We start from the raw sequence: 12,523 nt of genomic DNA, 5'->3' as shown, positions 1-12,523 counted from the left end.
GTCTACTGCTAGGGGTCCAAAATGAATAAAAGTAGTTACTAAGTGGACAACATTTATTGCAGATAAAGATTAACATTATCTATATTTGCATATTTCTGAATAATTTGCATTTATACTATACAAAATTAAGAGCAAGACAATATATTTTAATATGATTTAAATTGCCAAGTGGTAGTAATTATTCTGGTAGTGTGCAATTCTGAATGATAAAATTCATTAAGTTTTTTAAGTTTTAAAACATTATTCTTTAATATTATTATAATTTAAATATGTTTTATAAGTAACTACCATTTCAAATTACCTCTAGTTACTGTTTTAGTACTAACTTTAAATGCATGGCTTCATTATTTTTTGCAATATTCTTATTGTAATGTTTTTGTAACAAAATAAAATAAAGTAAAAACCACCTGGGTGCTAACTATGAAGTATAAATTGTATGCACTAACTAAACAGTCATTATAAGTATTTTAATATTAACATTTAACATATCTACAGTTATCACTTGATAAGGACAGTGTTTGTGCTCACTTATTATAATTATGCAAATCAGTTTTTATTCATTTTACATTTACATAATTTGGATAAATTAGAACTAGAACATCTTTGGAAAAACTAAGAGTTTTATGAGGAAGCATGAGCTCTCATTAATTCAGATCTAATTTTAAGAATAAAACTTTAATATTACATTTACTACATACTTGTTCACATCCATTTTAGAGACATTGGCCTCTAAATCTAAAACTTTTGTTAACATTATACACATTGCTAAGACCATATCTACCTAATAAGAATTTTAACTTATGAATAACAATGACAAATAACAAATAATAAACATAATTTTTGGTAAAACAATTCCTCAATATGAGAAGCTCAGTGTGTTAGAACAAAATCAAGTTATAATGTTAAAATGTTCATAATTGATTTAACAACAATTCCACATACGGTGGGCTTAAATAATAGAATGGGGATCTCAGACTTTTCATAATATTAAACCAACAAACAAATACTAAATAATCTAACATTTGCCATGAAAATTACCACCTTATCTTCAAAGTAATAAAATACCTAACTATTAAGTACTAATGTGAACAATAAGTTACACTGTGGTGCCATACATTAATCAGACATAAGCTTTACATTATTTTTTAGTATCTCAAGTTTCAAGATCATAGAAATTATCTTCCAAATTGAATTCAGTATCCTCTTCCTTCTTAATTTCAGCCTCGGTTAACTTATCATCAAAATTTTCAGTGAAATGAGACTTTATATGTGCAACTAGATCAGGCTTCTTTTCAAATGTGGCACCACATTCTATGCAAGGCATATTCACAACCAGACATTCATGAGTTTGTTCATGCTTATCAAGTTTATCCTTCTTAGTGAATTTCTTGTCACACTGACTACAAGAAAAAGGTTTCATACCAGAATGGAGAGCTGCATGACGGTCCAATTCTCTCTTACGAGGGAACTTTTTGAAACAAATTTTGCATTGGAAGATCCTTGAACCTATATGTGCGATAGACACATGAGTTTTGTAAGAATCTAAAGAGCTAAATCTTTTTGGACACTGGTGACATTTAATATTTTTAGGTCTGTTTTTATTTGTCACAGCTTTCTGTTTTGGTGGCGAGTGGCTTGTAGCCTTAGATGGAACAGAAGTATTTTTCTGTACTTTCATAAAGCTACTCTCCCCTGAAATATGATCTGGTACTCTTGGAAGATCATATTCTGCATTTGATGAGTCTGGATGGAGTTGTGTAGGAGAAGTCATCAGATTGCTGAAGGGGTTTACATTTACTACCATATCATGACTGTCTTGATCATTATCATACTCTGTCTTGCCCGGGCTTAGTGGGCCATGTCTCATTTCATGCTTGATTAGTTTATCCCTCCTACCAAAAGTTAAATGGCATTTTCGACAAGCAAAGGGCTTCATTCCTGAATGAACAAGTACATGACGTTGCAAGTCACCCTTGGCAACAAAACTTCTTGGACAAAGTGGGCAAACATGAGGTTTATGCCCAGCATGAATACGAAGGTGTTTACTGAGATTCGTATTACGGGAGAAACTTTTCAAACAATATTGACATTGATATGGCCTAATGCCAGTATGGACAATGGAATGCTTTCTCAAATCAGACCTACGGCCAAAACACTTATCACATTCAGGGCAGTGGTAAGGTTTATCATTTCCATGTACTTGTTTAGTGTGCTGTACATATTGACTACGCTCAGCAAAGACTAGACTACACTCAACACATTTATAAGGTAAATTAGGGTCATGGTAATTATGCTCATGCTCCTTACATTTCTCTTGTGAAACAAAAGCTTGGTCACAGAATTGACACATGAAAACATTTTTGAAAAATGATTCTGCCATTGGCTCACCATCTGGAGTATTGTTCCTTTCAATAACCTCTGGCTCCACTGGCTCCATGTTCTCAGACTCCTCTGAGGAGTCATAGTCGAGGCTTGGATCCACCACCATCACAACACTGTCTTCAACAATGTAATCTTCAGGTTTTACTTTGGGACCATCTTGGGAATGGGAGCCATAGTTATAGTTACTAAGTTCTGACGAATTGGAATTATCCAGCTCATTGGCTCTCGTAGTTATCTGCCTCAACCTGGTCTCACTTTGAATGCACTGCAGTTTGAATTTTGAACATTTATCAACTTTGAACAAGCATTTGTAGCAAATCCTGTTAGGCAGCCCATCGTTAGGATCGATCTGAAATAATATTGTACGTTATAGACGCGAGTATAATTCTTCCAGAAAATATTGTAATACGAACAAGATAATCTACAACTTGCCTGTAACTCGAAACACTCAGCTAGTTTGGAGGTTAAAGAAACATTTGATTCGTCGTCAGGCGCAGCTGCGAATATCGATGTCGCGAACGTACTTTTGTTCAGACACAGTCGACATAGCGTGTGGAAATTAGCGATAATGTAAGAATCTTCCATTTTGTACACAACTAAACATCAGAGGAATGAAATCGTTGAGATAACACTATTGACAGGATATCGACTTTATATTGTTTTTGTTGTTTCAAAATTCACTTTAGGAACACACTGATGTAAAAAATAAATGGGGCTCAGAGGCTACGGTCGTGACTACGCAACCGCTCGATCCGAAGGGGCAACTGGGGCGATGTCCGCCAGGGCTGCGCTAGCGGAATGTCTCGCGGTATTTGCCGTTGGTTCCGTCATCATATTCAACACTCGACACTTCGTCTTTTTAAGAATCTCATCGAAAGTAAAAATAATCTTGAACGTGAGATCGCCATTAGGATAACATTCAATGCTATACCTAATTTATAAAAATTCAAATTTGAATTATTGTTTGCTACTAAAACCGCGCTTCTTTGGCGGAAATATGGAATTAGTTGTTTTCTTTTTACGAAGTTTCACTAAACGATTATCATTGGTGGACTTTGTTCCGCAACCATTTCCACCAATCGACGTTGAGAAATATTATTGCTAGTATGAGAGATAGAACTACTAAATAACAAAATATTGCCAGATGTAAAAATATTTTCCATTCCCGTGATTTTTATAATTATGTTTTCTTTATAAATAAACAAATTAAATTATTTAATAACGTTAATTACTAACTAAAAACTAAGTCGAATTTTTATTTGCGTGAGTCAAACAAAATATAAAATTTTGTACTTATCACGAACAATATTTTTATTAGGTTTCCATCTTCCCAAGCCCCTAAACCACCCCAAACAAGGCTATGAAAAAACTTTTTATCTGGAATTCTGGAGCTCTCCCAAAATAATGGCGCTTGGATGGCACTTGTAATATATCCGGTTACACCCTTGTGTTTGTTGGCGAGGCTTCTCTGGTTATGCAGGCATATTGAGGCTTTAGTGAATGTTTAAGGACAACCTTTATTCGTACTGACTGAAGTACCTACTAAAAGATAAGCCTCGCTGCCTCATACAGTACAGGCAAAAGTTCGACTTGGAGTCTAACGAAAGTTGGGTGCAGTATCAAGTCAGTGGCACACTGTAATTGCACTGATAATTACTGCTTCTTTTATTAATTTAATGTAAAGTTAATTGCTTAGGTACTTTATTAATTATAGACACAAAACGGGAATATATTTTAATCTATTTTTAATTATGCATGTTGCGCTAGCCATTGTTTGATTGCGCCATCATTTTTGGGGAGCCCTCCTCCCCAGAAATGATTGTACAGTTTGTTACATGCCTCGCAATATTACAATTTTGGATGTAATGACACTCCGATGAAATCATTTGAATATTTTCTATTTTCACAAAAAAATATATTTAGACCATTAAGGTTTTAAAAAAAGAACAATAAATCCATTTTAATTCTCATTTTATTTACCTAGGTACATTAATTTCAGTCCTACTTATAAGTAAGTCGATATTGATTTTGGTGTCAATTTACTATGCCCTTCAAGAGCGTCTTTATTGCCGTGCGTAGGGGGCTGCACAGCTGACGTAATCTTCGTCGATGCACGACTGAGATGCTTCATCGAATGAGAGTCCACCATCACAGCTCAAGAGTCGAGGATGGCCCAGTTGGCAGGCGATGTACTGTTTACATTGATTCCCGTACCTGGTAATAGAAAAAGATATTTTAAAAGTTTCCACCAAGTTATCACGTGGCCCTCTGTTCCTTCTAGGGGACATAGGATAGAACCAGGGCCAAAGATATACAAAGGTGACCAAATTATATTTTACCTGTATTTGTAGATGATATCGGAAACTAGACCGTCCTCGTCTTTAGGGGGATCAGGGCAGACGAAGTCCTTGAACACTGTAAAAAAATGTTGAAAAAAATTAGTTCTCTGTATTATTATTTTTTCACTTTAGCTATTTAAATTTTAAATGACAACCAAACTTACCAGCTGGGCTACATTCTGGTACATTGGAAGGCCAATCACAGCTGCTTATTTGAGAGTTGAACACTAGACCCAAGGGGCATTCCATGACAGTAGCTGCACCTTCTTGGCACATGATGTATTTGCTGCAGTCACCGTCTTTGATGGCGTAGTAACCGTACTGATTAGGGCATTGGTCGGTGGCCTTTGGAGTTTCTAAAATGAAATAGAAAATATTAGCTTATTATTTATCGCTTACCATCAGGTGACTTGTTTGCTCGTTTGCCTCCTAATCCATAAAAAAAAAGAAAAATGGAGTAGGTCCGTCCGTAATAGAGCCTTTTAGCAATTACCCTTTACAGATTTAGAAAGTGTTTAATAAGTAACTACTTACGTTCAACAGCACCTGCTACGCATTTTACTTCTGAGGGGTAAGCGCATGGATATTCGTAACGTTTCGCTTCAGGATTGAAGTGTAGACCATCAGGACACAAGTATTTATATGCTTTACCGTGCTGTAATGAGAGAAAGGATATTTTAGAGGACACTAACACTATCTCAATTCATAAAAGAAATGATAATAAAATAAATGTAAGGTTAAGTTACCTCGCATTCGACGAAGGTATCGCATTCGTTAGCGACTGCGTAGTAACCATCTCCTTGGCATTGGTAGTCCAGTATTAAGTATCCAGACGGTATTGTTACAGGGTTCGGCTGATATGTCACCGGTGCAGGGGGGTAGGTCACCGGTGCAGGGGGATATGTGATTGGTGCAGGGGGATATGTGATTGGTGCAGGGGGATAGGTCACCGGTGCATAGGTCACCGGTGCAGGGGGATATGTGATTGGTGCAGGGGGATAAGTTACCGGTGCAGGGGGATATGTGATTGGTGCAGGAGGATAGGTCACCGGTGCGGGAGGATACGTAACCGGTTCTGGGGGATACGTAACCGGTTCTGGGGGATAGGTCACTGGTGAAGGTGGATTTGTGATTGGTGCCACCGTTGGCTGCTCCGTCGTTACATCGTACGAAGGTTCAGGGTAATTAATTGAAGGTGTCACGGGATTCCGGATAAAAGCAACTTCCCGAACGTGTTCAGGTTTAGGTAAAAGTGGGGGTAATGACTCTGGTTTTGAAGGTAGAGGTACAGGGGGTACATAAGCCCATAGACGGTTCTGTGGAATTGATTTCGGTTCAGAAAGTGCTACAAGCTGTGCTGACTCTGAGACGGGTTGGGGTTGCAGATATACGACGGGAGCTGGTGGTTGTTCATAAACAGGTTGTGGCAGTGGGATTGGTTCTGGTGCAGGGACAGGAGGTTGGACATAGACTGGAGGTGGTAGTGCCACAGGTTCCGGTGCCGGGGGTTGTTCGTAGACTGGTGGAGGTAATGCGATTGGTTCTTTTGCAGGTTGAACTGGAGCTGGCTGTACAACTGGCTCTGGTGCGGGGAGTTCAACGTAAGCCGGAGCTGGCAGTTCAACAGGTTCTGGTGCAATGGGTTCTTCATTGACTGGTGGAGGCAATGGACTTGGTGCAGGTTCAGGGGCTTGCTCGTAGACTGGAGATGGCAGTGCAATTGGTTCTGGTGCAGGAGGTTGCTCGTAGACTGGAGGTGGCAGTGGGATTGGTTCTGGTTCAGGAGGTTGCTCGTAGACTTGAGGAGGCAGTGGGATTGGTTCTGGTGCAGGAGGTTGCTCGTAGACTGGAGCTGGCAGTGAAACAGGTTCAGGTGCTGGGGCTTCTACGTAGCCGGGAGCTGGCTGTGAAACAGGTGCAGGGGCTTCTACGTAGACTGGAGGAGGCAGTGGGATTGGTTCAGGTGCAGGGGGTTGAACGTAGACTGGAGGAGGCAGTGGGATTGGTTCAGGTGCAGGAGGTTGCTCGTAGACTGGAGCTGGCTGTGAAACAGGTGCAGGGGCATCTACGTAGACTGGAGCTGGCAGTGAAACACGTTCAGGTGCAGGGGCTTCTACGTAGACTGGAGGAGGCAGTGGTATTGGTTCAGGTGCAGGAGGTTGCTCGTAGACTGGAGCTGGCTGTGAAACAGGTTCAGGTGCAGGGGCTTCTACGTAGACTGGAGGAGGCAGTGGGATTGGTTCAGGTGCAGGGGGTTGAACGTAGACTGGAGGAGGCAGTGGGATTGGTTCAGGTGCAGGGGGTTGAACGTAGACTGGAGGAGGCAGTGGGTTGGGTTCTGGTGCAGGAGGTTGCTCGTAGACTGGAGGAGGCAGTGGGATTGGTGCAGGTGCTGGGGGTTGCTTATAGACCGGAGGTGGCAGTTGGATTAGTTCTCGCGCAGGAGGTTGAACATATACAGGAGGCGGCAGTGCAATTGGTTCTGGTGCTTGCTCTGGCTCTGCAACCTCACGTTCTCGTTGAATTGAGTACACTACGACGGGTGGTTGGACCGGCTCTGGAGCAGTTGTCGGTTGCTCGTCCCCATAGTTTATTGGGAGTGGAGGTACCATCTTCTTATCGACCTCGACTGCTTTAGAATATACTGGTACACCTGGTACGCGTAACCCTGGCCCATAGAGTGCATCAGGCCGTTGATCTCGCACGTTCGAGCTTCCATAGTACTCGTATGCACTATTCACTTGTCCGTACGTCACTGTTTGGTAAAAAAAGTTCACAAATGCTTGTAAATAGAAGAATAAGCTTATCGAAACAATATAGAAGAGCAATACAGACATAATGACTTACCGCCTACCAGCAACGGTAGTATAAATATCATTTTACTGCGTATCATTTTGTGATATGCACCAGGCGCTCTCAGTAGGACAGCCTGCACCTCACTGTATTTAAATGCCCCACTTTCCGTTGTTTATAAATGGAAATTTATTGTGAAAACGATTAAAATCATTAGGATCTAATTGATTTTTTATGTGGTTGTTTTAGTAGAAGTCATTGTTAATGAGGAAGTTTCAAAAATATTTCACTGGTCCTCATTTGTGAAAACTGTTATTTTTTATGATTATTGATGAAGGCACTAGAAATCAATAGCGATACTTTAAATCGATGTATTAATTAGTAGATGTCCACAACTATTAACTACTAATATGATAGTGGACCACATGGTAAACGAGTGATTAAAAAGTATCATTCGTTCGTCTTAAAATCTAGATTTCGTTGAATTGATCAATTTAACATTTTGTATGAGGCAGAAATGGGAACGCGAAAATTAATTAAAAACCATTTAAACTTTTCTCCTTTCTGCGCTAATCTAAATCTTAATATAATTAATCTTATTTGGGACTGGAACAATAAAGATTCAGATTTAGAAGGACCTACATTTTTTTCAATGCCTTCACTAGTCTGTACAAGGATGATGATTAACATCTTTTTCTATCAACTATCTTGTCTTTCAGGTTTTTGTAATATAATATTATTATCTTCTTTCTTCTGTCCATGTCATAACTATAAGCATTCAGTTCTATCCAGAGGATGACTTACTTAATTACGCAAACTAGCTGTAAAGTGTTGTAAATAACTATTAATTACATTTAAGTTTATTCGTTTTATGAAATTGTGGTTTAAATTTCTTAAGGGACATTAGAAGTAGATCGTTTGTCAACGACGTAAGTAAGGGCCAGTGATGGCGAAATTTTGTATTTATACTTTATGGTATTTGTGAATATATTTAGGATAAGTTATTTTATTACGTATCAAAAACCTATAAGTGGCCACTGCTGACCAAAGCAGCCAGGTTTGAGCATTAACCACCACGTTTGCTCAGTGCGGGTTAGCGATTTCAAACTTATAAAATTAGAAATTATAAGCACAGGTTTCCTCACCTATTGTTAGAGGAGTCTAAATAATCTTAGAAAGTACATATAGCTCGAAAAACGTCACACTGGTACTTGCCAAGAAGCGGGCGTCTTAAATCTCCTGGACACCACGACATTAATACAATACAAGTAATACAATCTATATTTCTGAATTACACACACATATACTTAGCAATGAGGTACACATTGTATAACGTAGATTAGATGACCATGCAATATTGTGGTACAATTATGTTGGTTTGAGGATGAAATTGGAAGGTGACTGATGAAATCTTGGGGTACCTATATTCAAATACTACGTAAGTATATCGAGTTTGGGTTCATAATTATAATGTGTACATCTTTCTAAGCAGCGGTAATTTTAGGTGAAATGATACGTCCTTGGAGCACTCCCCTCCTGATTTATTTTATTATATTTTATATGGGTAGAAATATCACTTAGTCTGGCCTGCATTGTAATCCCATCGTATTTCTTTAGTATACCAACATGCTGAACATTAATTTGGCAGGAATAACGAGTGTTAAACATGACACATGACCCAGTGACTGTCGAAAGCCTTCTCAAAGTCGATGAAAATAAAACACGTATTATGATTTTGTAGTCTGATTTCAGGCGATTTATTTACTTATATAATTATACCACATCATACACAAATTCATGCCTTTGTGACTGGAGTTAGCAGAAATAAATAAAATAGAATGCCTTTTGCAGCCATTAAATATTTTTTAGCTTCCAAGACAAAATAGTCATAGCTCTTCATTGGTTTCTAGACCCGCTACAGCATTATAATATTCGGATGTCGCGATGTCGATCAATAAACATCTTCGATGGCCTTTGCGAATATTCTTCCATAAATTAAAATCAGAATTCATTCCATTGACACAAATCACAATCTTCACTTCATTGAGGTGTCTACATTCGCAATGATATAGCCTTGAACTTAAGACAATAGATTCATAAATTGAAGTCCAACCAGTACACATTATTCATATTCGGTCATTCATATTTCATTCAATAAATTAAACTGGTGTATCTTTCCGACTGGACTAAGGTCTCTCAATTCAAGTAGGGTAAATTAATAGTTATTTGGATTTCTGATTACAAGTTAGGTAGGAATTAACCATCAAATGGGTTCTGTGTTGACCATCAGGCTTGACCTATGTGAAATAAAAAATCGGATAAAATATAGATAGATTAAGAAAATTTTATATAGGTAGAGAAAAAATGTAAGATTTTATTTGTTGCTTCTATGAAAATGAATTAACTATGTTTAATATTTCCGTGGTGCTTGACGACTGGGCTTCTCCCAATAGTGCAATCTCTTTTTGTGCCTTTAGGCTTCAGTCATTCTGTCTCCCGCAAATTTCACCGAAGGGAGTGGAAACCATCGTTTTTTATATTTTTCGTCCAATTATTTCTTCTGATTTATTTCGTTGCGGGATCCAAAGACAGTTCCAAGACAGTTATTCATGTCCCTGAGACGCGCCGGACTTCAGTAGGTCCGGTGTTTTCATGGTTGTATTCACTGTACATCTTGGCTGGTGGAGAGTTGCAGCGATTTGGGAGGATGTAGCTTCAAATTTTGTATTCAAATACCTATTAAAATGTAATCATACTTTCATTAACTTATTTCTAGTTTTAATCTTTATTGCATAAGTAATTTTAAGTTAATTACACTAATTAAAACTACAATTCTTTGATATCAATATTTTTCTTTTCATATTTATTAGAGGTAAATTGGTAAGGTATTTGAAACAGGTAAATAATATGATGTTGAGTGAAGTTATTATTTAGTATTGACGGCTTACCTTAAGACATCGATGGGTATTACCAAAATGTAAAAAAATGTAATGTTATCAAATCAGTGTACAATGAATAACAAGAAAAAGACAGACATTTCATATATAAATATTTATTATTTCATTTCGACTATTAATTTATTAAAGTTGTTATGTTATTAATGGCTGGGTCCACAGTTGACGTATTCAGCTTCGATGCACTTGCCCGAAGCGGGATCGAAGGCAAGGCCTGCATCGCAGGAGAGCAGCCGAGCACGTCCCTTCTCACAAGAGAAGAAGTAGTAGCAGTTGTCATTGTTGTATCTGTGAATAAAGGAAAACAATGGTCAATAAGGTCTAATTTGAGACAAATATTAAGTTTTGTATACCATTTTTTAGTATTAAAAGATGATAATAGATGTCACTGTTTACAAATAGGTATGTCTTTTGAACTCTTTAAACAGTTGAGCTGATATTAATAAAGAACATTAAGTTTTACTTACTTGTAGTTTAGGACGATGTCCAAGGGTTCACCATCAGCATCAACTGGGGGAGCAGGGCAGGAGAATCCAAGGAACTCTGTAATGAAATTGAATTAGTAACTTATATTTAGGTAGATGAAAATGCATAGTTAGCTATTCATTACTGCTGGAGCATCAGGCGATAGTTATTAAAGTATAGTGATACTGCTTAAAGCTGTACATTTACACTTAAACGTCGAAACAGGTCGACTTGCACGGGATAAGTTACTTAAACACATACAGTAAGAAGCAATACATACCATCAATTTTGCATGAGGGGACCTGGTCAGGCCAGTCGCACCGTGCGGATTCAGGGTTGAAGGCAAGACCAGCGGGGCAGACCATTTCCATAGCCTTACCACCGACACACATGCGATACTGGCCACAGTTTCCTTTGGCGAGGGGAGATGGGAAGTAGCCGTACTGGTGAGGGCATTCAGCTGTTGGCTGAGCTGCTTCTGTAAGAAAAGAAGTTGATGGTTAAAGTTTGGTTGAAATTAAACAGGCATGTCGTAATCTTTATGTTGTTATGACCCGTGCAAGTCTATTTGTAGTAGCTATTTTGCTAAATGAGATGTTTTGAATGGGCCTGCAAGATATTTTTTATTGAATATGGCATTTCAATGTTTTTCTTCTATTTTTTGAAATGATAATTTTCTTTTACTTACGGGAGGCACCACGGCCTACACAAGGCACATCCATGGGGTATCCGCAGGGGTAGCCAGGCCATTGGGCTGCAGGGTCGTAATGAAGACCATCAGGGCAGACCATGTCAATGGCTTGGTAATTCTGTGGAATAATTATATAACTTAATAATTGAACTGAGAGAGAATGGATTTCAAGGAGTAATTTTACTGGATCTGTCTAAGGCGTTTGATACGATGTAAATGAGATATTTTTCGAATTTGATCCTTTTGTTAATAAATAATAGATATTAAAATTACTTACCAGGCACTCTACGTAGGCGTCACAGCTAGCGTCCACTTTGTAGTACCCATTTTTCTGTTGGCAAATGGGACTCCGAACATTCTGTACGTTTTCCGACAGGATTACCTGAATGTTGCCTGTGGAAAAGAAGTGTATGATATTTAATATTAAAGTGACTAGGGTTTAAAGAACTTACGGAGAAGTCATTGGATGATTTTCCCCCTTCATAAAAAAGGGTGTAAAGGACTTTAACTTTAAATTGTGCAGAAACAATAAAGACAATGTTTTTATTGTCCATAAAATATTCAAAGTAAAAAATTTAAAGTAAAAACCTCAACAGGAATAAGTCAATTTTTGGGACTAGGGCTCCCTTTGTCACAATTTATAAGGAAGATATTAGAGAAACTGTATAGAGACAAAACAGTTGATACAAAATGAATAAAGTTACTTACAGGCAACGATGAGGACGGCACAAATGTAGGTAAACATTTTGTTTTTTTTATTGTTGGTACTGTTGTTCCTTGAATACCCAAAACTTGAATGGTGACAGTAACCTCGACACACTTAGTTTTTATACCAAAAAAAGTCATCAAAAACTAGTACTCAATTGACATTAGTTAATTGTAAAGAAAGTTGCATTGCT

The 12,523-nt window shown here is 38.0% G+C and overlaps 2 protein-coding genes across 2 annotated transcripts; both read right to left on the bottom strand.

Annotated features, from left to right (window-relative positions):
* Positions 1-39: 39 nt before the first annotated feature.
* On the bottom strand, positions 40-3,443 carry LOC118262831 (zinc finger protein Xfin). Its single transcript, XM_035574450.2, has 2 exons — positions 2,815-3,443; positions 40-2,731 (listed from the first exon to the last, which is right to left on the bottom strand). The coding sequence occupies exons 1-2, from the start codon at positions 2,965-2,967 to the stop codon at positions 1,154-1,156; spliced, it is 1,731 nt and encodes a 576-aa protein (XP_035430343.2). The 5' UTR covers positions 2,968-3,443; the 3' UTR covers positions 40-1,153.
* A 7,107-nt stretch (positions 3,444-10,550) lies between these two features.
* LOC118262907 (protein obstructor-E) lies at positions 10,551-12,496 on the bottom strand. The gene is made up of 6 exons (XM_035574566.2): positions 12,333-12,496; positions 11,902-12,017; positions 11,622-11,742; positions 11,214-11,411; positions 10,936-11,011; positions 10,551-10,756 (listed from the first exon to the last, which is right to left on the bottom strand). Exons 1-6 carry the CDS (start codon positions 12,367-12,369, stop codon positions 10,612-10,614), a joined length of 693 nt encoding a protein of 230 aa, XP_035430459.2. The 5' UTR covers positions 12,370-12,496; the 3' UTR covers positions 10,551-10,611.
* Between the last annotated feature and the right edge of the window lie 27 nt (positions 12,497-12,523).

The sequence above is a fragment of the Spodoptera frugiperda genome, chromosome 12 (assembly GCF_023101765.2).
Source record: "Spodoptera frugiperda isolate SF20-4 chromosome 12, AGI-APGP_CSIRO_Sfru_2.0, whole genome shotgun sequence".
Taxonomy (NCBI): Eukaryota; Metazoa; Arthropoda; class Insecta; order Lepidoptera; family Noctuidae; genus Spodoptera; species Spodoptera frugiperda.
The sequence above is the reverse complement of the archived record's forward strand: the minus strand, read 5'-3'. Positions and strand labels throughout refer to the sequence as shown.